The sequence below is a fragment of the Oncorhynchus nerka genome, linkage group LG2, assembly GCF_034236695.1.
Source record: "Oncorhynchus nerka isolate Pitt River linkage group LG2, Oner_Uvic_2.0, whole genome shotgun sequence".
NCBI classification, from domain to species: domain Eukaryota; kingdom Metazoa; phylum Chordata; class Actinopteri; order Salmoniformes; family Salmonidae; genus Oncorhynchus; species Oncorhynchus nerka.
In genome coordinates this window covers 75717742-75743817 of record NC_088397.1, presented here as the reverse complement: position 1 = coordinate 75743817, position 26076 = coordinate 75717742, and the positions used below count along the sequence as shown (strand labels likewise).

General features: G+C 46.6%; 1 protein-coding gene across 6 annotated transcripts in view; it reads left to right on the top strand.

Moving 5' to 3' along the window:
• Nucleotides 1-26076, top strand: part of LOC115131660 (neurofascin-like) — a 173849-nt gene that overhangs the window by 86407 nt on the left and 61366 nt on the right. For 4 of the 6 annotated variants that reach the window (XM_065002691.1, XM_065002701.1, XM_065002707.1 and 1 more), the window contains exons 2-4: nucleotides 10097-10256; nucleotides 13491-13508; nucleotides 18864-18969. In XM_065002691.1, coding sequence (XP_064858763.1) covers nucleotides 10163-10256; nucleotides 13491-13508; nucleotides 18864-18969 — 218 coding nt within the window. In that variant the 5' untranslated portion in view covers nucleotides 10097-10162. Of the gene's footprint in view, nucleotides 1-3807; nucleotides 4000-10096; nucleotides 10257-13490; nucleotides 13509-18863; nucleotides 18970-26076 lie in introns of those variants that run through there. The other 2 variants (XM_065002689.1, XM_065002695.1) reach the window with 2 other exon arrangements.

Below are 26076 nucleotides of genomic sequence, written 5' to 3'. Positions count from 1 at the left end.
GACCTCCACAAGTCTGGTTCATCCTTGGGAACAATTTCCAAATGCCTGAAGGTAACATGTTCATCTGTACAAACAACAGTACGCAAGTATAAACACTATTGGACCGTGCAGCTGTCATACCGCTCAGGAAGGAGACGCGTTCTGACTCCTATAGATGAACGTACTGTGGTGTGAAATGTGCAAATCAATCTCAGAACAACAGAAATAGACCATGTGAAGATGCTGGAGGAAACCGGTACAAAAGTATCTATATCCACAGTAAAACGAGTCCCATTTCAACATAACCTGAAAGGCCACTCAGCAAGGAAGAAGCCACTGCTCCAAAATTGCTATTAAAAAGCCAGACTACGGTTTGCAACTGCACAAGGGGACAATGATCGTACTTTTTTGGAGAAATGTCCTCTGATCTGATGAAACAAAAATAAAACTGTTTGGCCGTAATGACCATCATTATTTTGGGAGGAAAAAAGGAGAGGCTTGCAAGCCGAAGAACACCATCCCAACCGTGAAGCACGAGGGTGGCAGCATCATGTTATGTGGGTGCTTAGCTGCAGGATGGACTGATGCACTTCACAAAATAGATGGCATCATGAGGGAGGAAAATTATGTGGATATATTGAAGCAACATCTCAAGACATCAGTCAGGAAGTTAAAGCTTGGTCGCATATGCATCTTCCCAATGGACAATGACCCCAAGCATACTTCCAAAGTTGAGGCAAAATGGCTTAAGGACAACAAAGTCATGGAATTGGAGTAGCCGTCACAAATCCCTGACCTCAATCCCATAGAAAATTTGTGGGCAGAACTGAAAAGGCGTGTGCGAGCAAGGAGGCCTACAAACTTGACTCATGCACCAACTCTGTCAGTAGGAATGGGCCAAAATTCACCCAACGTATTATGGAAAGCTTGTGGAAGGCTACATGAAACGTTTGACCCAAGTTAAACAATTTAAAGGCAATGCTACCAAATATTAATTTGGCACTGGGAATGTGATGAAAGAAATAAACGCTGAAATAAATCATTCTCTCTACTATTATTCTGACATTTCACAATCTTGGTGATCCCAACTGACCTAAGACAGTGAATTGTTACTAGGATTACATTTCAGGAATTGTGAAAAATTGAGTTTTAATGTATTTGGCTCAGGTGTATGTAAACTTCCGACTTGAACTTTATGCATAGTCACTTTAACTATACCTACATGTACATACTACCTCAATCAGCCTGACTAACCGGTGCCTGTATATAGCCTTGCTACTGTATATAGCCAGTCTTTTCAGTCTTTTTTACTGTTGTTTTTATTTCTTTACTTATCTGTTGTTCACCTAATACTTTTTTTAACTTAAAAATTGCACTGTTGGTTAGGGCCTGTAAGTAAGCATTTCACGTGTTGTATTCGGCGCACGTGACAAATACACTTTGATTTGGAAGGCATTGAAAGGGGGGATACAAACTGAAATGTTTCTTCTGCATTTAACCCAACTCCTCTTAATCAGAGTGGTGCGGGGGGCTGCCATAATAGACATCCACGTCTGTGGCACCTGGGGAACAGTGGGTTAACTGCCTTGCTCAGGGGCAGAACAACATATTTTTACATTGTCAGCTCTGGGATTTGATCCAGCAATCCTTCGGTTGCTGGCCCAACGCTCTAACCACTAGGCTACCTATTGCCCCTCAATGTAACTCTGTGTGTGCTTGCACGTGTGTATGAGTGTGTGTCTGTACTGCAACAGCTGAGGAGCTGGTAAGGTGGAAGGAGCAGCTGAGTATTTCAATTCAGTTGGTTTCAGCTTGGGGGTTGTAGGGGTGGAGGGACCTGTGTCTGAGACCAGGCTGTACTGTGTGTGGTGGGCTGGCTTGGGGTAGGCTGAGGTGGGGTGGGCTAGGGTGGGTTTGACTGTGGTGGGCTGGGATGGGCTTGTTTGGGTTGAGGTGGGGTGGGGGTGCTGAAGGTAATTCTGTGTACTTTGGTATTTATAGAGCTGCCTCTGGTCTACAGGACTGTACTGTCATCCACAGATGGACCTTTTTTACTTCAGCTCTCCGTAGGGAAAAAGGCCTCTCCAAAACATTGTCTTTTGAAGGATCTATCTGGGGATGGGAGGGAAGAGAGGGGTGGGGGGTGTTGAAGTGCCATCACTGCATTAGGCACACACTCGCACTCAAACCCATATGCATGCACTTACACAATACACACAGACACTGGAACACACACTGGAACACACACTGGAACACACACTGGAACACACACACACCCTTTAGATCCACCAAAGCTTATTAATTTCACCTCCTCTGCAGTCTGTTGTCCCACAAGGGCTCCATTAGCCTGCTTCACGTAACCCCAGAATGGCTTAATGGAACGACCCATTACTGTCACGCAACAGGATTAGATAGCATTGACTTGGTCCTCGTGTAGAGAGAGACTCTCTACATTAGTAATGATCCTCGTATAGAGAGGGACTCTACATTAGTAATGATCCTCGTATAGAGAGTTACTCTACATTAGTAATGATCCTCGTATAGAGAGGGACTCTACATTAGTAATGATCCTCGTATAGAGAGTTACTCTACATTAGTAATGATCCTCGTATAGAGAGACTCTACATGAGTAATGATCCTCGTATAGAGAGGGACTCTACATTAGTAATGATCCTCGTATAGAGAGAGACTCTACATTAGTAATGATCCTCGTATAGAGAGGGACTCTACATTAGTAATGATCCTCGTATAGAGAGAGACTTGACTCTACATTAGTAATGATCCTCGTATAGAGAGGGACTCTACATTAGTAATGATCCTCGTATAGAGAGGGACTCTACATTAGTAATGATCCTCGTATAGAGAGGGACTCTACATTAGTAATGATCCTCGTATAGAGAGGGACTCTACATTAGTAATGATCCTCGTATAGAGAGACTCTACATTAGTAATGATCCTCGTATAGAGAGGGACTCTACATTAGTAATGATCCTCGTATAGAGAGACTCTACATTAGTAATGATCCTCGTATAGAGAGAGACTCTACATTAGTAATGATCCTCGTATAGAGAGTTACTCTACATTAGTAATGATCCTCGTATAGAGAGTTACTCTACATTAGTAATGATCCTCGTATAGAGAGGGACTCTACATTAGTAATGATCCTCGTATAGAGAGGGACTCTACATTAGTAATGATCCTCGTATAGAGAGGGACTCTACATTAGTAATGATCCCCGTATAGAGAGAGACTCTACATTAGTAATGATCCCCGTATAGAGAGAGACTCTACATTAGTAATGATCCTCGTATAGAGAGTTACTCTACATGAGTAATGATCCTCGTATAGAGAGTTACTCTACATTAGTAATGATCCTCGTATAGAGAGAGACTTTCTATATGTCTAGCACGCTGATGGCAGCACACATGAAAGAAAGTGAAAGAAAACACACACACACACACACACACACAGAGTCAGAATGAGCCCCTAGGACTGTGTTGGCAGGAGGTTTTGCTTGGCTCAGCTTGGGCTGCAAGCTGCTAGGTCACCTAGCACAAACACATGTGACCCAGTAGATATCCAGGAGTTTATAGAGGCTTCACAACAATCAGCTCAGTACTAGTTCTATCACTGGGGCTTCGGGTTGAAACCTGCAGTACTGCTACCCTGCTGCTTGCCCTACTGGGGTGTATGTATGTGTGTATATGTGTGTGTGTGAATAAGAATAAACAGCATGCCATACGTAACACAGGGCAGTCACACACTTGGGCAACACTCAGGCTCTTCTGCTCTTCTCTGTTCAAACACTTCTTAGCAGAGTGCAGAATCAACCCAATGAGTGTAGCTGTGTTTGTCTTTCCTTCTGTCCTCCACACCAAAGGCATAAAGACCCATCTTGACAAGAGTCGACTTCACTAATGTTGGATCACAGGAGAAGGCCTTGAATCGGTTTAACTTCTAGAGAGCAGAAGGGTTAGTGTAGACAAGTCTCCCTGTTGTCCACACGAGTGTTCCAAAATGGTAGGTAGCCCATGGCTGGTTCTGCCTAACCTGGTTAACCAGTGATTTCAGATCTGGTTCTGCTCTCTGGCCATCTACATTGTTGAGCCAAACATGTTGTTCTTTATCTCAATTTCATAAGGAAGTGTGAAGATGGTGGCGTTGTGGCTGGGTTGTGGTTCAGAAAGCTAGCACAGTAACTGCTATTATCTGCTGACAGGGAAGTAGATGCTGTGGATTCTGTTCATGTGTGCATTCTGTTGTGTGTTTAGCGTGTGGTCTTTAATGTGTGACTTAAGAATAAATGTGTGTATGTGTGTGTGTATGTATGTGTGCGTGTGTGTTCTTAGTAGTAACTTTTCAAAAAGCGCTGGAAGTGGATTTGAGGAAGCGGTCTAATTTTTGTCACCATGAACATCATAACAAATACAGATAACGACGGTAGCATAAATTAAGCTAAAACCTAACATGCTAAGGTAAATGAGACTATTATACAGAATAACTCTCTAAATTATGCATGTTTTCCTCCATTTTTTAAACCAAGGCAATTTGTTAAAGAAAACCCATGTTAACTATCCCCATTGAAATACTGTACTTTATCATAAGTACTGTTTAAAGTAAGCTTCTGCCAAGTATATATAGCTGATATTCAGGTTAGTTTCCTAATTATTTTCCTTGGCAGGAGGATTTGGAGTGACTTATTTGAGGAATAATTCTACAGGTACAGTGCATTCGGGAAGTATTCAGACCCCGTGACCTTTTCCACATTTTGTTATGTTACAGCCTTATTCTAAAATTGATACAATAATTTTTTTCTCATCAATCTACACACAATACCCCATAATGACGAAGCAAAAACCAGGTTTTAGAGATTTTTGCAAAAGTATTAAAAATATTTATTATTATTTATGAATGATTTTAAATATTTATTTACATAAATACTAGAGGTCGTTTTCATTACAATCGGTAATCAGCATTTTTGGATTATGTCCGATTATATTGCACTCCACGAGGAGACTGCGTGGCAGGCTGACTACCTGTTATGCGAGTGAAGCAAGGAGCCAAGGGAAGATGCTAGCTAGCATTAAACTTGTATTATAAAAAACAATCAATCTTAACATAATCACTAGTTAACTACACATGGTTGATGATATTACTAGTGTAACTAGCTTGTCCTGCGTTGCATACAATCCATGCGGTGCCTGTTAATTTATTATTGAATCAAAGCCTACTTCGCCAAATGGGTGATTTAACAAGGGCATTCGCGAAAAAAGCACTGTCGTTGCACCAATGTGTACCTAACCATAAACATTAATGTCTTTATAAAAATCAATACACAAGTATATATTTTTCAACCTGCATATTTAGTTCATATTGCCTGTTAACATTAATTTATTTTAACTAGGGAAATTGTTTCACTTCTCTTGCTTTCTGTGCAACAGATTCAGGGTATATGCAGTAGTTTGGGCCACCTGGCTCATTGCGAACTGTGTGAAGACCATTTCTTCCTAACAAAGACAGCAACCTTCGCCAAATGGGGGATGATTTATCAAAAGCTTTTTTTGGTCCTCCAATAATCGGTATTGGTATCAGCGTTGAAAAATCATAATCGGTCAACCTTTAATAAGTACTCAGACCCTTTGCTATGAGACTCGAAATTAAGCTCAGGTGATTCCTGTTTCCATTGATCATCCTTGAAATGTTTCTCCAACTTGATTGGTGTCCACCTGTGGCAAATTCAATTGATTGGACATGATTTGGAAAGGCACACACCTTTCTATATAAGGTCAAAGTGGACAGTGCGTGTCAGAGCAAAAACCAAGTCATGAGGTTGAAGGAATTGTCCGTAGAGCTCAGAGACAGGATTGTGTCAAGGCACAGATCTGGGTAAGTGTACCAAAATATGTCTGCAGCATTGAAGGTCCCAAAGAACACAGCGGCCTCCATCACTCTTAAATGGAAGAAGTTTGGAACCACCAAGACTCTTCCTAGAGGTGGCTGCCCGGCCAAACTGAACAATCGGGGTAGAAGGGCTGTCACGCCTGCTACCTCTCCCCTTCTCTGGCACTCGAGGGCACCAGGCTGCCCATCATTATACACACCTGTCGCCATCATTATGCGCATCAGCGCTCATTGGACTCACCTGGACTCCTTTACTTTGTTGATTGCCCCTCTATATCTGTCTGTTCCTCAGTTTGTTTCCCGTGTCAGCATTAATGTTGTTTTGTTTCTCCTGTCCAGATAATCTCTGTGTAATGTTTCCTGTTTGTTGTTTATTAAATGTTCACTGCTTGTACTTGCTTCTTGTCTGTACTTACAGAATGCTGACACCACAATTTGAAGCATCAAGGAGTTTTTGTTTTTTGTTTTTGTTGGTGACGTCGAGTCCGGCTTCCGCTGCCGAAGGAACCGGGGTTGCCTCAGTTGGCTCGTCGGGCTTCCACGCCTTAGCTGGTTCGAGAGGTTCCCTTGCCTCGGTTGGCTCGGCAGGCTCCCACGCCTTAGCTGGTTCGAGAGGTTTCCTTGCCTCGGTTGGCTCGGCAGGCTCCCACCCCACATCATGCCTCAGCTGGCTCGTCGGGCTCCCACGCCTCAGCCGGCTCCTCTGGCTCCCACGCCTCAGCCGGCTCGTCGGGCTCCCACGCCTCAGCCAGCTTGTCGGGCTCCCACGCCTCAGCCGGCTCGTCGGGCTCCCACGCCTCAGCCGGCTCGTCGGGCTCCCACGCCTCAGCCGGCTCGTCGGGCTCCCACGCCTCAGCCGGCTCGTCGGGCACCCACGCCTCAGCCGCCTCTTCGGGCTCCCATGCCTCAGCCGCCACGTTCGACTCCATCGAACGCCTCAGCCGCCACGTTCGACTACATCTCGGCCAGTCTGTCAGGCTCGCCTAGGTGGGATGCCGGGTGGCGGCTCTGGGGGGGGGGGGTACTGTCACTCCTGCTCCTACTCCCCCTCTCTGTGCCAGGCTGCCCATCATTACGCACACCTGTTATCATTACACAGATCGACGTCATTGGACTCACCTGGACTTCTTCACTTTGTTGATTGCCCTTCTGTTTCCTGTCTGTTGTTTATTAAATTTTCACTCCCTGTATTTGCTTTTTGTCTCCCAGTATATGTCCTTACAAGGGCCTTGGACTGGGGAGGTGACAAAGAACCCGATGGTCACTCTGAGAGAGCTCCAGAGTTCCTCTGTGGCGATGGGAGAACCTTCCAGAAGGACAACCGTCTCTGCAGCACTCCAACAATCAGGCCTTTTTGGTGGAGTGGCCAGACGGAAGCCACTCCTCAGTAAAAGACAGCCCGCTTGGAGTTTGCCAAAAGGCACATAAACACTCTCAGACCATGAGAAACAAGATTCTCTGGTCTGATGAAACCAAGATAGAACTCTTTGGCCTGAATGCCAAGTGTCACGCCTGGAGGAAACCTGGCACCATCCCTACGGTGAAGCATTGTGGTGGCAGCATTATACTGTGGGGATGTTTTTCAATGGCAGGGACAGGGAAACTAGTCATGATCGAGGAAAATATGATCAATACCAAAGTTCAGAGAGATCCTTGATGAAACTCTGCTCCAGAGCGCTCAGGACCTCGCTCTGGGGCAATGCTTCACCTTCCAACAGAACAACGACCCTAAGCACACAGCCAAGACAATGCAGGAGTGGCTTCGGGACAAGTCTCTGAATGTCCTTGAGTGGTCCAGCCAGAGCCTGGACTTGAACCCGATCGAACATCTCTGGAGACCTGAAAATAGCTGTGCAGAGACACTCCCTATCCAACCAGACAGAGCTTGAGAGGTTCCGCAGAGAAGAATGGGAAAAACTCCCAAATACAGGTCTGCCAAGTTTGTAGCGTCATACAGAAGAAGACTTGATGCTGTAATCGCTGCCAAAGGTGCTTCAACAAAGTACTGAGTAAAGGGTCTGAAAAATTATGTAAATGTGATATTTACATAAGTTATATTGCAAAAAAGTATATCATGTTTTTGTTTTGTCATTATGGGATATTGTGTGTAGATTGAATAAGGCCATAATGTAGAATAGGGCCGTAACGTAGCAAAATGAGGAAAAAGTGAAGGGGTCTTAATACTTTCCGAATGCACTCTACCTTTGATGTAGGAGATGCAACAAAACAATACATTGATGCGCAATGTTTTTGGTATTTTGCCATGGATTTAGTTTGTTGAAGTGGAGGTGAATGTTAAATGGTCAGTGTCTTCAGCTGCTGTGTGATTGAGTTTGGTTCTTTACACATGTCTGGCTCTTTATCTCAGTCTGCAGCACTGGTTAATGGTCTGGGTTTGGATAGCCTCTGCTGAGTCACCAACAACCGGATGTTCAAGTTTTCAGGGAAAGTGGAAAAAGAGATACTTTTGAGGAGATGGGAAACTCGTTTGGAATCGTATTACCAACCATTGTGTATGTTGCCTATGCATCGCCAATGGGCCACAATTCTGGGACAAAGAGAGCTCTCCTTCAAGGAGGGAATGGGAATCAATTGGGCGCTAGCTCAAAAACCAAACATTACAAATATTTTCAGAGATGTGAGATAATGAGCTTGTTCTCTGTAATATTATAAGGCTTTGCAATTGTGACATAATGTACTTTTGAGGAAAATAGGCCCATTTCTGAACTCATACCCTGACTTTGTGAAGGCATCACATGACGCAGCATAACATCCGCTGGGTGGAGCATTATATGTTCCTCCATTCATTGACTTTGAGATTTTGTATCTTCTCTTGTCTGTAATATCTTTGTTAACAAGGTGACACTCCATCTTAAATCTATTTACTGTATTCATTGAACAGTGCACCTCTCCCAAACCTTTGAATGTCAGTGATCTAGTTTCAGGTGTTTATTTTACACCTGCTACGTACGTTTTTTTGACGTTTTAGTCCTTATCCAGAGTGACTTACAGTAGTGAGTGCAAACATGTTCATCCTTTTTTCATACTGGTCCCCCACAGGAATTGAATCCACAACCCTGGCATTGTAACCACAATGCCCTACCAACTGAGCTACACGGGACCAACTGGGCTATGTTAGGCAGGATGTATGGAGCTAGTAGGCAGGGTGTATGGGGTCAGTAGACTAGGTGTATGGGGTCAGTAGGCAGGGTGTATGGGGTCAGTAGGCAGGGTGTATGGGGTCAGTAGGCAGGGTGTATGGGGTCAGTAGGCAGGGTGTATGGGGTCAGTAGGCAGGGTGTATGGGGTCAGTTGGCAGGGTGTATGGGGTCAGTAGGCAGGGTGTATGGGGTCAGTAGGCAGGGTGTATGGGGTCAGTAGGCAGGGTGTATGGGGTCAGTAGGCTGGGTGTATGGGGTCAGTAGGCTGGGTGTATGGGGTTAGTAGGCAGGGTGTATGGGGTCAGTAGGCTGGGTGTTTGGGTCAGTAGGCTGGGTGTATGGAATCAGTAGACTGGGTGTATGGGGCTAGTAGACTGGGTGTATGGATTTAGGAGGCAGGGTGTATGGGGTTAGGAGGCAGGGTGTATGGGGTTAGGAGGCAGGGTGTATGGGGTTAGGAGGCAGGGTGTATGGGGTTAGGAGGCAGGGTGTATGGGGTTAGGAGGCAGGGTGTATGGGGTTAGGAGGCAGGGTGTATGGGGTTAGGAGGCAGGGTGTATGGGGTTAGGAGGCAGGGTGTATGGGGTTAGGAGGCAGGGTGTGTGGATTTAGGAGGCAGGGTGTATGGGGTTAGGAGGCAGGGTTTGTGGGGTTAGTAGACTGGGTGTGTGGATTTTGGAGGCAGGCTGTATGGATTTTGGAGGCAGGGTGTACGGGGTTAGTCGGCAGAGTGTATGGGGTTAGTAGACTGGGAGGGTACCATGGTCTGCGCTCTGGTACTCTGGGTTTGGAGGTCTTGTGGTCTGGGGGAATGGAGGAATGGGGATCTGAAGGTCTGGGGTCATTGGGAGAAGAAGGGAGAGGAGTAGTCCTGGGCCTGGGGTTCTAATACTGGTTTGGGGTAATGGGGGAGTGGATGATTGGAGGAGAGGTGGAACTGTTCTGTGTGATGTCTTCATTGTCTCTGGGTAGCTCTCTCTGGGGAGTAAGGGCCTCAGCTGCTGATGTAGGCCAGCCACACATACTGAAAACACATCTCTCTGTCTCTCTGATAGGTCAGAGCCGTATCAGGAGCCAACCAGGAGTTGTGACAGGAGAGGAGAGCCAATCAGAGGAGAGAGATGTTGGTGCAGGGCGGGCCTTGGGTCCTGTCTGTCATGTCATTGCTCCTGCTGCTGTGGCAAGAAATGTCTGCTATCGAGGTTCCTCTTGATCGTAAGTCCATCAATCAAATCGTAAACACATGAAATCAGTCAAAACATTGTTTTATAATATATATTTGATCGTAAACCTTTGGTTCTCATACAATTTGGATACCGGTGACCCACACAATGGTTTTGGAATTGAAGGACAGTGAACAATAAATGAAGAAAACAAAGTTTCATGCCACATCCCTTACTAACCTATTGGTGTTTACAGATGGACCTTCAGGAAAAAAGCATAGGAAATGAAGTGATTTATATTTACATGTACAGTGTACACTCTATGTAAAACACAACACAGTTATCCTGTCTTTGCATCTGCAGATCCAGCTTCATGAAAAGTGATATCTCTTAACATTAGAACTGAGCTCACATACACTCATCTCTCTGACCATCCTCCATCCCGCGCGCACACTTACACACACACACACACACACACACACTTACACTCACACACACTCGCACATATTGATGTGTTACCCAGTGAATCTGTTCAGTCCATCCATATGATCTAAAGATATTTCTGCATGGTTTAACTATAGTCGAGTGTATATTCTACCAACTGAACTATGAATTATGGCATGCTAATTCAATATGAATTTAATGTATATGTTTTCATCCAACACAGAGCTGAAACCAATTAGCAGTAACCGATATTCAAATCTACAATAGAACTCTGCACATGAACATTTATGCATATAGAGTAGGTTGTTCCATAGTACTGTGCAATCATTTGCCAGTTTCTCACGTATGGCTGACTACGGTGGCTCTATCTTCTCATAACCATTCAACTCTGACTACCCATCATTGATTTCAAATCAAATCAACATTTCAAATCAACATTTCTAATCAAATCTAATTTTATTGGTCACATACACATGGTTAGCAGATGTGAATGCGAGTGTTCGCGAAATGCTTGCGCTTCTAGTTCCAACAGTGCAGTAATATCCAACAAATAATTTAACAATTCCCAACAACTACCTAACACACACAAATCTAAAGAGTTGAATAAGAATATGTACGTATAAATACTGTATATGGATGAGCGATGGCTGAGCGGCATAGGCAAGGTGCAGTAGATGGTATAAAATACAGTATAAACATGTGATATGAGTAATGTAAGATATGTGGACATTATTAAAGTGACATTATTTAGTGGCATTGTTTAAAGTGACTAGTGATCCATTTATTAAAGTGTCCAGTGATTGGGTCTCAATGTAGGCAGCAGCCTCTCTGAGTTAATGATTGCTGTTTAGCAGTCTGATGGCCTTGAGATAGAAACTGTTTCTCAATCTCTCGGTCCCAGCTTTGATGCACCTGTAGTGACCTCACCTTCTGGATGATAGCGGGGTGAACAGGCAGGGGCTCGGGAGGTTGTTGTCCTTTATGTTTTATTTGGCTTTCCTGTGACATCGGGTGCTGTAGGTGTCCTGGAGGGCAGGTAGTTTGCCCCCGGTGATGCGTTGGGCAGACCGCACCACCCTTTGGAGAGCCTTGCGGTTGAGGGCGGTACAGTTTCCGTACCAGGCTGTGATACAGCCTGACAGGATGCTCTCGATTGTGCATCTGTAAAAGTTTGTCAGATTTCAACCAAAACATCAATACATACATACGCACGCACACACACACACACACAAGTCCTATACCAAGCCATTCTAACATGTATAAAAGCTTGTTCCTCCCATTGGACTGACTCCAGTGTGAATATGAAAGTAAGAGACAAAGGAAAGGAGACCTTTTCTCTCTCCTTTCTCTATTGTTTTTTTTTCATAAAGGAGAAAAATAGCTGAAAAATGATTTGATCGGGATAAAGTGCCATGGGCACCTGCTATTTGGCGGCCAAACACACCTGCACACTACTTATTCTCGACCTCACACACACGGCCATCAGCTGTCATCACCTCTGTAGTCTCCACCTCATCTACCCTCTACAGCACCCCTCAATGTCTCTTTATACTCCACAACCTTTCACCGCTGGCCTCAGAAAGCTCTATTAATTAGTGTCAGACAGAGGACTCACACACACACACACACGCACAACAGGGAGAGAGAGGGGGACAGAGAGAGAGAAGACCCCCCCACAGAGTAAAATGCATAATACCCTCATAACCCTCCGACGTCTCCCAAACATATTAAGAGGGATGAAGGGAGGGAGAATCAGCCCTGGTCATTGAGAGACCACAGAGAGGTTATCCCAAATCTTCTGGTGCTCCCAGTGCATTTAATGCTATACCTGAGAGGACTGAATGGTAACATGGGCTGTCTATAGGACTGAATGTATCTAATGTGAGGTGATGACAGATGGATTTATCTCTGTTGTCATTCCCCTTCCCAACCCTCTGTCCCCCAGCTTCCAGTGGTGACCTCTATTGATGATGGTTGTCATGTCCTTGTTAGCCTATTATGTTCTTTCCCTCCAGCATGGGCATGGCTATATGGCACAATGAATATCATAAAACAACTGTGGGGGTTGGGTGTTCCACCTGTCTATAGGCAGCTGTTCCCCCATAGCCTTGGGACACACACACACACACACACACACACACACACACACACACACACACACACTAGTACATATAAAGACAGAAAGTCCAGAGAGGAATGTGCTCTTGTCAATCAGACACAGCATTGGACCACTACTGTAATGCCAATTACAGTATGTCAGCCATGGCCATTTACAGGGTAGCTAAAGAGTGCCATGAAGACAATATGAAATATATTATAAATGTAAATGTACTGTTTCGGGATAGATTATTTATGCAGTGGAATATAATGACATATATGTGTATTTTATGTTCATCTGTACTGTTGTTGAAAATGACTAAGTTGCTGATTCTAGCAGATGAAAATCATATCTCTCTTTCTCTCTCTCCACTGCTCCCTCCTTTAAAATCAACCTTTTCCCGTTGTGGAATCATCAACAGGTACGTTTATATCTCATTGTTTCAGGACATATTCACAGTCATTGTAGTCAATAAACGTATTATGCTACACTAGTAACAAAATGTACTTTACATACAAAACATGGATATAACAGTATAATAACTTTGTTTTGTAGAATAACATTTTATGACATGCCTACTCCGTAAGAGTAGAACTGTAACTACAGTATGTAACATTGTTTAACGTTGTAGACATGCTCTAGCTATAGGCCTGTGTTGCAATGAACACTCTAATATCACTAGCAACACCTGCAACATCTCTATCTCTGCCCTTCTCTCTCACTCACTCTCTTTGGGACTGACAGAAAAGATCCAGCAGGATTGTAAGTATTATTTATTAACACAGTAATATTTTGTATTGTGTCTACTGTGTCTATTTTCTGTTGTGTCTGTTGTCTTCACAAAAAATGGTTATTCAAAGGCTTCTATGGGGACAGCGGAAGAACACTTATTGGTTCTAAATAGCACTTTTTCTTCTTAGAGTCTATTGTGTCTGCTGTAATACTCAATCATGTTTCTACATTGTCTCTATGGGGGATGAAAATACCAATTTGAATCCACATTTACAGCAGTAAATGATATAATGGTGTAGTACTAGGAGCTAGGGCTGTTGCGGTGACTGTATTGCCGCCACACCGGCGGTCACGAGGTATGATGGCACTCAAAAACCACATGACCGTTTAGTCACGGTAATTAGGCTTCTCCAAGCTCTAATGCTGCCGATGGTCATTAGTAGCTTACCAAACTTGCTAATTGCCGGGTACTCAGCACTCTAGAAGCACTCAGCACTCTGACATAAAATCTAATTTTATTGGTCACATACACATGGTCAGCAGATGTTAATGCGAGTGTAGCGAAATGCTTGTGCTTCTAGTTCCAACAGTGCAGTAATATCTAACAAGTAATCTAACAATTCCCCAACAACTACCTAATACACACAAATCTAAAGGGGGGTGAATGAGAATATGTACATATAAATATATGGATGAGCGATGGCCGAGTGGCATAGGCAAGGTGCAGTAGATGGTATAAAATACAGCATATACATATGATATGAGTAATGTAAGATATGTAAACATTATTAAAGTGGCATTGTTTAAAGTGGCATTGTTTAAAGTGGCATTGTTTAAAGTGGCATTGTTTAAAGTGACTAGTGATCCATTTATTAAAGTGTACAGTGATTGGGTCTCAATACACTATATACATGTGATATGACTAATGTAAGATATGTAGACATTATTAAAGTGGCATTATATAGAGAGGCATTTTTAAAGTGACTAGTGATCTATTTACTAGTCACTTTAAATGTAAATGTATTCCAATCTAATGAAACACTTCATGAGAGCCCATGAGCTGATGTTGTGCAACATCTCTATAGGCTATGCAATTGCATGAGAAAACAGAGGGGATCCCATCAGCTTTCTATAGACTAGGGCTACTACGTATATTTATTTCTCAACTTGCCTAATATTAAGCACATTGCTTCTCTTTACAACAGGAGTATAGCCTACCTGGCTGGCATGAAAATGAACCACGGGAAAAAGCATCCTCCATTTGCTATTTCCAGCTGCTCCTGTTTCGAGACAGGTGCATGATAATCGTGTGATGGGTGACAATATTAGCCTATCACTTGTGAATGATGCCCAGCAAACAGTGCACATGTTTTTTTTTGCAACTTCTTCAAATCATAGTGGCACACTTCATGTAGCCTGGCCTATATGTTTTGATAAGGTTTGCATCACAACTAAAGTGACCAAATAACTTTGTAAAATGAAGCACATTAATCTGCTTCACAAGGGGTGTAGAGCCTAACTGGAATACATACGCAGCACGTGAGCTTCAAGTTTGAGAAAGATTATTTTCACCATTAAAAATGCACAAAAAATGCAAATCACATTTGTGGTCACTTTTGAGAATGGTGTTTTCCTGCTAATGGAACATACACACTTATAGCCTACTTGCCGTGTGCACATTGCTGCACTTATGTGAAGAATGCCTAATAGTTGATCAACATTTTAAGCTAAACGTTCTGATCTGTTGCGTCAGCCTCATTGCTTAAAACCGTTTTTCTGATGTTAGTGGTTGTATTAATTTGGGATCTATCGCATCTCACAACTGTCCCAGACTGTCTGGAATATTTATTTATTGTACAGAATATAATAGGTCAACTTTTGTATTATTGGCGATAGATTGACCGGCGAGTGTTTTTGCTGTTCGTTAGGCCTATTCATCTTGTTGGCTGACAAAAAGTAAATGTGGACAGTTCTTCCAATATCTTCAATATGCTCCTCAGAATTCGATAATGACGTGCACATTTTCGCATCCTTATCAGCCCAAGGGCCACTGGCCGCAAAAGGCATGTCTTTTTTTAGGTGGCATTACGGCCACACAAAGGTGATGCCACCTGGAAAATCAAGGCATTATCAAGTGCTTGTCAAATAGTGAATGAGAGACTGACGAAGTGTTTACAGCCTGTGCTGTCTCATCATACAGCCTTACAATGTATTACAAATCAAAACATATAACCCAACGTTTGTAGAACTAAAGTTACATTAATAACTCAAAATTAAGCATAGTGAAGTACCTGTTTCTTTCAGCTCAACACAGAATAGCCGCATGTGCGTACTCCTTCCAATATTGGAGAAAATATCCTTTCTATTTTATTCAGCTTTGTTCTATTGTATTCTTCATACTATAAACTATTGTAAAGTGGCAGTTCCACTGGATGTCATAAGGTGAACGCACCAATTTGTAAGTCGCTCTGGATAAGAGCGTCTGCTAAATGACTTAAATGTAAATGTAATAAAATAATGCCATGGAATTCTAAGCAAATCATGTCTGCTAAATGAACTAGTGTAACCCACAGCCATATGGAATAGCCATATCAGGGCCTAAAATAAGGATAACTCGGAGTATTCTATTCTTCCGAAATATACTACATTTTTTCCATATCATGTACCTTTAGACCTGTCGAAAATAAATAATGGATTTATTGTGAAGGTGTAGGCTATATTACATGGATTTATTAGACTTTTTTAAAATGTAGATTTTCCAAAGGTCTGCATCAGTGGCTTGTAGGTGTCACGGCTGTTGACAGATGAGGACCAAGGTGCAGAGTGGTGAGCGTACATTTTACTTTATTTAAGAATGACACCGACCAAAAACAATAAACCATACAAAACAAACTGTGAAGCTACAGGTCATGTGCCATAAACAAAAGTCAACTTCCCACAAACACAGGTGGGAAAAAGGGCACCTAAGTATGGTTCTCAATCAGAGACAACGATAGACAGCTGTCCCTGATTGAGAACCATACCCGACCAAAACATAGAAATAGAAAATCATAGAAACACAAAACATAGAATGCCCACCCCAACTCACGCCCTGACCAAACCAAAATAGAGACATAAAAAGGATCTCTAAGGTCAGGGCGTGACAGTAGGCTGTGTGTGGAAGCCAGGAAATGCTAAATGTATTTATGTTAATTAACGGTCAATTACAGTGAGACCAGCAGTTATTTGCTTGACAATAACCGGTTGACAAAATGTCATGACTGCCACAGCCCTACTAGGAGCAGGTTTTATTTTCCAATCCGAAGCAATTTACATGAACTATCTCTGTGTTTGTATGGTTGCCATAGAAACACAAATGGATGGATGACTCCACCTGTTACCTATTGTTTACAGTAGTGCATAAGAACAGTTGGGTAACCGGCGGCATCCCCAAACTGAGGACAAACAGAATAGTAATGGGCGATGGAATTCCCTCTCTCTCTCTAACGGAAAGCTTTCTATCTTGACAAGGGGACTTCCAATAGGACTTGGGCTATTCCCTTTAAAACTGTGGTTACTCTGGAGAAGATTTATGACACACACACACACTGGCAAGGAAGTATCTCTTTCAACTGGGGCTATTTTGTACAATGGGAGGGGAGGCAAGCAATTTTCTTTGAGGCTGGGCTTGATAGTGTGTAGTGTCAGTGTACAGATTTAGGATCTCGATTTGAGCCAGTTTGTTACAGCGGAAAAATAATCCTGCAGCAACAGTAATGTGAATTATTATGTGGATTATAATTCATGGACATTTTTGTAGGGGCTGATACATTTTCCAAAAGGGAAAATCAAGTATGACATGTCAAAGTGAAAATGACTAACTTCAGAAGCTTTTTTTAAACCTAAAATACACTACAAATAGACTCGACTGTGTCTGACAGTCGAGGCTGCGTCTGACAGTCGAGGCTGCGCCTGACAGTCGAGGCTGCGTCTGACAGTCGAGGCTGCGCCTGACAGTCGAGGCTGCGCCTGACAGTCGAGGCGGCACCTGACAGTCGAGGCGGCGCCTGACAGTCGAGGCTGCGCCTGACAGTCGAGGCTGCGCCTGACAGTCGAGAGTGCGCCTGACAGTCGAGGCTGCGCCTGACAGTCGAGAGTGCGCCTGACAGTCGAGAGTGCGCCTGACAGTCGAGAGTGCGCCTGACAGTCGAGAGTGCGCCTGACAGTCGAGAGTGCGCCTGACAGTCGAGAGTGCGCCTGACAGTCGAGGCTGGGCCTGACAGTCGAGGCTGACAGTCCTGACAGTCGAGGCTGACAGTCCTGACAGTCGAGGCTGGGCCTGACAGTCGAGGCTGGGCCTGACAGTCGAGGCTGACAGTCCTGACAGTCGAGGCTGGGCCTGACAGTCGAGGCTGGGCCTGACAGTCGTGGCTGGGCCTGACAGTCGAGGCTGGGCCTGACAGTCGAGGCTGGGCCTGACAGTCTGCGTCTGACAGTCGAGGCTGCGCCTGACAGTCGAGGATGCGCCTGACAGTCGAGGCTGCGCCTGACACTCGAGGCTGCGCCTGACACTCGAGGCTGCGCCTGACACTCGAGGCTGCGCCTGACACTCGAGACTGACAGGCCTGACAGTCGAGGCTGACAGGCCTGACAGTCGAGGCTGGGCCTGACAGTCGAGGCTGACAGTCGAGGCTGACAGTCGAGGCTGACAGTCCTGACAGTCGAGGCTGACAGTCCTGACAGTCGAGGCTGACAGTCCTGACAGTCGAGGCTGACAGTCCTGACAGTCGAGGCTGGGCCTGACAGTCGAGGCTGGGCCTGGTAGATGTGTGGTGACAGTACAGAGCGGAATGAGTGCCCGGTGCTCAGTGATCTAGAAGTGGACCAGGGCAGAGAAACAGTGGGGAAACATCTGGCTTAAGTGGGCAATTAAATAAGAGTGAGCACAGCTGTGTTAAGGCCAGAGGGAGGGGAGAATACACCGTATCAACACCATAACCCAATCCTCTCCTCCTCACTTCACTTCTCCTGGATATGGCTGGTGCGTGCGTGCGCGCGTGCGTGCGTGTGTGCGCTGTGGGGTTGTGTGGTGTCTGGTGATTGGCTGAAAGCCGTGATATATCAGACGTATACATGTACCACGGGTATGACAAAAAAGTACTTTTACTGTTCTAATTATGTTGGTAACCAGTTTATAATAGCAATAACCCACCTCGGGGGTTTGTGGTATATGGCCAATATACCACGGCTAATGGCTGTATCCAGGCACTCCGCATTGTGCATATGTTGGCCATATACCACACCTCCTCTGACATTATTGCTGAATCTTGCTATCTCTATCTCCTTTTCTTTCTCTCTCTGTTTGCATTCTTTCTCTCCTTGGTCTCTCTCTTTCTCTCTCTCTAGTGAAGCAGCCTCCCACCATAATGAAACAGTCATTGAAGGACTACATTGTTGATCCCAGAGATAACATCATCATTGAATGTGAGGCTAAGGGGAACCCCGTGCCAACGTGAGTTACACACACATACCCATCCCTCTCTCTGTCCTTCCCTCATCTGTCACCTCCCTCCTCCACTCAGCTTGTTTCTAATTTCTCACACCCTCTCACCCACTTTCTCCCTCTCTGATTATTCTATTGTCTTTGTGTTTGTTTCGTTCTCTCTTCATCCGGCATACCCTCCGACTCCGTTGTCACATCCCTCCCTTTAACCCCACTGAAGCTGGGTCTCCACTTGTTATCCCTCCTATTTTTCTCTCATATTTACTCTCCAGCTCTCTCCTATCTCCCTGTTGTCTCCCTGTTGTCTCCCTCTTTAACTCCCCCTTTCCTACTGTCACCCTGCATGGTCACTTGCTCTCTCTCTCTTCCTCTGACTGACTGTGACAGTTATACAGGGTGGCAGTCATTATTGTGAGCATGAATAGGCCAACTCAGCCATCCTGCACACCATTTCACCCCCCTACCCTCCACCTGGACCCCATTCCAATCCCTACCTGAACCTTGTCAGCACCCCACCAAAACACTACCCAATGGCACACTTTGCCCTAACCCCCTAAATCCACCCCCACTTCTATTCCTCACTTCCAAACCTTCCTGCCACCCCATGACAGCCATCCAGCAACCACCCAATAACAGCTACCCCATGACAACCACCCCATGACAGCCACCAGCCACCCCATGACAGCCATCCAATGACAGCCATCCAGCTACCCCATGACAACCACCAGCCACCCCATGACAGCCATCCAGCCACCCCATGACAGCCATCCAGTGACCCATGACATCCATCCAGCCGCCCCATGATAGCCACCTCATGACAACCACCCCATGACAGCCAGTCAGCTCTCCTGACATTACAATATGATTTTTAAAATTATTTTTATTTTACCTTTATTTTACTAGGCAAGTCAGTTAAGAACAAATTCTTATTTTCAATGACGGCCTAGGAACAGTGGGTTAACTGCCTGTTCAGGGGCAGAACGACAGATTATGTACCCTGTCAGCTCGGGGATTTGAACTTGCAACCTTTCGGTTACTAGTCCAATGCTCTAACCACTAGGCTACCCTGCTATCCCACTGAACCCATATGATACCCCGCCCCTTCTTCTTCCACCTTGGGAAAGGGGATACCTAGGCAGTTGCACTGAATGCTTTCAACTGAAATGTCTCTTCTGCATTTAACTCAACCCCTCTGAATCTGAGAGGTGCAGGGGGGGGGTTCGAATTAGCGACCTTTGCTGGCCCAATGCCCATAACTGCTAGGCTACCTGCCGTTCCTAAAAATTTGATATGCCAGCCTGTTCCCTCTACCCCATTCTTCTACTGCCTCCTCTCTCTCTCACTTACCCTCCTCTCCCCTCACTCCCGTCCTCTCCCCACAACCGCCTCTTCTCTCTCTCACTTACCCTCCTCTCCCCTCACTCATGTCCTCTCCCCACAACCGCCTCTCTCTCTCACTTACCCTCCTCTCCCCTCACTCATGTCCTCTCCCCACAACCGCCTCTCTCTCTCACTTACCCTCCTCTCCCCTCACTCCTGTCCTCTCCCCACAACCGCCTCCTCTCTCTCTCACTTACCCTCCTCTCCCCTCACTCCTGTCCTCTCCCCACACCCGCCTCCTCTCTCTCACTTACCCTCCTCTCCCCTCACTCTTGTCCTCTCCCCATAACCGCCTCCTCTCTCTCTCTCACTCCCCCTCCTCTCCCCTCACATTCACTGCCTCCTCTTCCCTCACTCCGACCTCCTTTCCCATCTACTGCCTCCTCTTCCCTCAATCCCCCTCCTCTCCCCTCACATCTACTGCCCCCTCTTCCCTCACCCCCTCCTCTTCCCTCACTCCCCCTCCTTTCCCATCTACTGCCTCCTCTTCCCTCAATCCCCCCCTTCCCATCTACTGCCTCCTCTTCCCTCAATCCCCCCTTCCCATCTACTGCCTCCTCTTCCCTCAATCCCCCCTTCCCATCTACTGCCTCCTCTTCCCTCAATCCCCCCTTCCCATCTACTGCCTCCTCTTCCTTCACTCCCCCTCTTTTCCCATCTACTGCCTCCTCTTCCCTCAATCCCCCCTTTCCCATCTACTGCCTCCTCTTCCTTCACTCCCCCTCTTTTCCCATCTACTGCCTCCTCTTCGCTCACTCCCCCTCCTTTCCCATCTACTGCCTCCTCTTCCCTCAATCCCCCCTTCCCATCTACTGCCTCCTCTTCCTTCACTCCCCTCTTTTCCCATCTACTGCCTCCTCTTCCCTCACTCCCCCTCCTTTCCCATCTACTGCCTCCTCTTCCCTCACTCCCCCTCCTCTCCCCTCACATCTATTGCCTCCTCTTCCCTCACTCCCCCTCCTCTTCCCTCACTCCCCCTCCTCTCCCCTCACATTCACTGCCTCCTCTTCCCTCACTCCGACCTCCTTTCCCATCTACTGCCTCCTCTTCCCTCAATCCCCCTCGTCTCCCCTCACATCTACTGCCCCCTCTTCCCTCACTCCCCCTCCTCTTCCCTCACTCCCCTCCTTTCCCATCTACTGCCTCCTCTTCCCTCAATCCCCCCCTTCCCATCTACTGCCTCCTCTTCCCTCAATCCCCCCTTCCCATCTACTGCCTCCTCTCTCCTCAATCCCCCTTCCCATCTACTGCCTCCTCTTCCCTCACTCCCCCTCCTTTCCCATCTACTGCCTCCTCTTCCCTCACTCCCCCTCCTCTCCCCTCACATCTATTGCCTCCTCTTCCCTCAATCCCCCTTCCCATCTACTGCCTCCTCTTCCTTCACTCCTCCTCTTTTCCCATCTACTGCCTCCTCTTCGCTCACTCCCCCTCCTTTCCCATCTACTGCCTCCTCTTCCCTCAATCCCCCCTTCCCATCTACTGCCTCCTCTTCCTTCACTCCCCCCTTTTCCCATCTACTGCCTCCTCTTCGCTCACTCCCCCTCCTTTCCCATCTACTGCCTCCTCTTCCCTCAATCCCCCCTTCCCATCTACTGCCTCCTCTTCCTTCACTCCCCCTCTTTTCCCATCTACTGCCTCCTCTTCCCTCACTCCCCCTCCTTTCCCATCTACTGCCTCCTCTTCCCTCACTCCCCCTCCTCTTCCCTCACTCCCCCTCCTCTTCCCTCACTCCCCCTCCTCTCCCCTCACATTCACTGCCTCCTCTTCCCTCACTCCGACCTCCTTTCCCATCTACTGCCTCCTCTTCCCTCAATCCCCCTCCTCTCCCCTCACATCTACTGCCCCCTCTTCCCTCACTCCCCCTCCTCTTCCCTCACTCCCCTCCTTTCCCATCTACTGCCTCCTCTTCCCTCAATCCCCCCTTCCCATCTACTGCCTCCTCTTCCCTCAATCCCCCCTTCCCATCTACTCCCTCCTCTTCCCTCAATCCCCCTTCCCATCTACTTCCTCCTCTTCCCTCACTCCCCCTCCTTTCCCATCTACTGCCTCCTCTTCCCTCACTCCCCCTCCTCTCCCCTCACATCTATTGCCTCCTCTTCCCTCACTCCCCCTCCTCTTCCCTCACTCCCCCTCCTCTCCCCTCACATTCACTGCCTCCTCTTCCCTCACTCCGACCTCCTTTCCCATCTACTGCCTCCTCTTCCCTCAATCCCCCTCCTCTTCCCTCACTCCCCCTCCTTTCCCATCTACTGCCTCCTCTTCCCTCAATCCCCCCCCCCTTCCCATCTACTGCCTCCTCTTCCCTCAATCCCCCCTTCCCATCTACTGCCTCCTCTTCCCTCACTCCCCCTCCTCTCCCCTCACATCTATTGCCTCCTCTCCCCTCACATCTATTGCCTCCTCTTCCCTCACTCCCCTCCTCTTCCCTCACTCCCCCTCCTCTTCCCTCACTCCCCCTCCTCTTCCCTCACTCCCCCTCCTCTCCTCTCCCATCTACTGCCACCTCTTCCCTCACTCCCCCTCCTCTTCCCTCACTCCCCCTCCTCTCCCATCTACTGCCTCCTCTCCCATCACTCCCCCTCCTCTCCTCTCATTCCAGCAGATGACATAATACATGACAAGGCATGCACACACACACACACACACATTTACATTTGAGTAATTTAGCAGACGCTCTTATCCAAAAAGACTTACAGGAGCAGGGTTACACACACTAACACACATAGACACACGCAGGCAGGCAGGCAGGGTGGGCGGGCGGGCGGGCAGGCAGACAGACAGACCCTTAGTCTCCTGTGGTTGTGTAAGGTGGCTCTGACCAGCTGAGCACAGTGATCTCATTCAGGGGTGCTTTATGTTTGTTTTGAGGCACAGTGAAGGTTTACACACACTCACAACACACACACTGCTACACATGCACACAAACACGCATACACAAATACATGCCCGCTCATACACACAGTGCACACACACACCCCTCTTCCTTCCCAGGAAAGTAATTGTGTTAGAATAATGCAGTTGACTATTCATGCTCATGGATCATTCAAAGAGGTATCAATCACACAGTCCTGTTGGCTTCCATACAGCCTCAAATAGAGTGTGAGCCATTGTCCTGATGTAGCTCTGGTCCTACGGCCCTGGTTCTATAGTATGCCACAGACAGAGCTATGGGACTGGGCTCTCCTCTGCTGTCTTCTCTCCTCCCCTCCTCTACTGCCCTCCTCTCCACTGTTCACCTCTCCTCTCCACCAATCTCCTCTTCTATCCTGTCCTCCCCCTCCTCCTCCCCTCCTCTCCACTCTTCACCTCTACTCTCCCCTAATCTCTCCTCTATTCTGTCCTCCCCTCTCCTCTCCTCCTCTATTCTGTCCTCCCCTCCCCTCTCCTCTCCTCCTCTTCTATCCTGTCCTCACCCTCCTCCTCCTCCTCCCCTCCTCTCCACTCTTCACCTCTACTCTCCCCTAATCTCTCCTCTATTCTGTCCTCCCCTCTCCTCTCCTCTCCTCCTCTTCTATCCTGTCCTCCTCCCCTCCCCTCCTCTCCACTAATGTCCTCTTCTATCCTGTCCTCCTCCTCTTCCCCTTCTCTCCACACTTCACCTCTCCTCTCCCCTAATCTCTCCTCTTCTATCCTGTCCTCCTCCCCTCCCCTCCTCTCCACTCCCCTCCCCTCTCCACTAATATCCTCTTCTATCCTGTCCTCCCCCTCCTCCTCCTCCCCTCCTCTCCACACTTCACCTCTCCTCTCCCCTAATCTCTCCTCTTCTATCCTGTCCTCCTCCCCTCCCCTTCCTCTCCACTCTTCACCTCTACTCTCCCCTAATCTCCTCTTCTATCCTGTCCTCCTCCTCCCCTCCCCTCCTCTCCACTCTTCACCTCTCCTCTTCTATCCTGTCCTCCTCCTCCCCTCCTCTCCACTCTTCACCTCTCCTCTCCCCTAATCTCCTCTTCAGTCTTTTCCTCTACTATACAGTTTATGTAAATATGACGGTAAGCATGCTCTATAATCCCCTTCCAAAATAGCAGCCCTAGCAGTTATGCAACCACATGCTGTCATCATTGGTTAACCAATCAAAAGAGCTTCTGAAAAAAAAAACATTTTGTGTGGTTGCACCGACACAAATTAAGCCTTTTCTCCTGGCCGTAAAAGCATTTCTAATTGGAGAATCTTCTCAAACAGTGCTTTTTATAAGGTGCTTTAGTAACAAAACAGATGGCACTGTGATAAACTGCATCCAGTTTGCTGAGTAGAGTATTGGAAGCTATTTTGTAGATGACATCGCCGAAGTCGAGGATCGGTAGGATAGTCAGTTTTACTAGGGTAAGTTTGGCGGCGTGAGTGAAGGAGGCTTTGTTGCGAAATAGAAAGCCGACTCTAGATTTGATTTTAGATTGGAGATGTTTGATATGAGTCTGGAAGGAGAGTTTACAGTCTAGCCAGACACCTAGGTTCTTATAAATGTCCACGTATTCTAGGTCGGAACCATTCAGGGTGGTGATGCTAGTCGGGCGTGCGGGTGCAGGCAGCGAACGGTTGAAAAGCATGCATTTGGTTTTACTAGCGTTTAAGAGCAGTTGGAGGCCACGGAAGGAGTGTTGTATGGCATTGAAGCTCGTTTGGAGGTTAGATAGCACAGTGTCAAAGGAAGGGCCAGAAGTATACAGAATGGTGTCGTCTGCGTAGAGGTGGATCAGGGAATCGCCCGCAGCAAGAGCAACATCATTGATATATACAGAGAAAAGAGTCGGCCCAAGAACTGAACCCTGTGGCACCCCCATAGAGACTGCCAGAGGACCGGACAACATGCCCTCCGATTTGACATACTGAACTCTGTCTGCAAAGTAGTTGGTGAACCAGGCAAGGCAGTCATTAGAAAAACCGAGGATACTGAGTCTGCCGATAAGAATATGATGATTGACAGAGTCGAAAGCTTTGGCCAGGTCGATGAAGACGGCTGCACATGGCAGTTATGATATCGTTTAGTACATTGAGCGTGGCTGAGGTGCACCCGTGACCGGCTCGGAAACCAGATTGCACAGTGGAGAAGGTATGGTGGGATTCGAGATGGTCAGTGATCTGTTTGTTGACTTGGCTTTCGAAGACCGTTGAGAAATGCTTGTTTAAGTTTTATTATCATGGATTTATTGGTGGTGACCGTGTTACCTAGCCTCAGTGCAGTGGGCAGCTGGGAGGAGGTGCTCTTGTTCTCCATGGACTTTACAGTGTCCCAGAACCTTTTGGAATTAGAGCTACAGGATGCAAATGTTTGCTTGAAAAAGCTGGCTTCTTGTATTGGTTCCTGACTTCCCTGAACAGTTGCATATCGCGGGGTCTATTCAATGCTATTGGATGTTTTTGTGCTGGTCGAGGGCAGTCAGGTCTGGAGTGAACCAAGGGCTATATCTGTTCTTAGTTCTGCATTTTTTGAACGGAGCATGCTTATCTAAGATGGTGAGGAAGTTACTTTTAAAGAATGACCAGGCATCCTCTACTGACGGGATTAGGTCAATATCCTTCCAGGATACCCGGGCCAGGTCGATTAGAAAGGCCTGCTCGCAGAAGTGTTTTAGGGAGCGTTTGACAGTGATGAGGGGTGGTCGTTTGACCGTGGACCCGTAGCAGATACAGGCAGTGATCGCTGAGATCCTGATTGAAGACAGCGGAGGTGTATTTGGAGGGCCAGTTGGTCAGGATAATGTCTATGAGGGTGCCCATGTTTACAGATTTAGGGTTGTA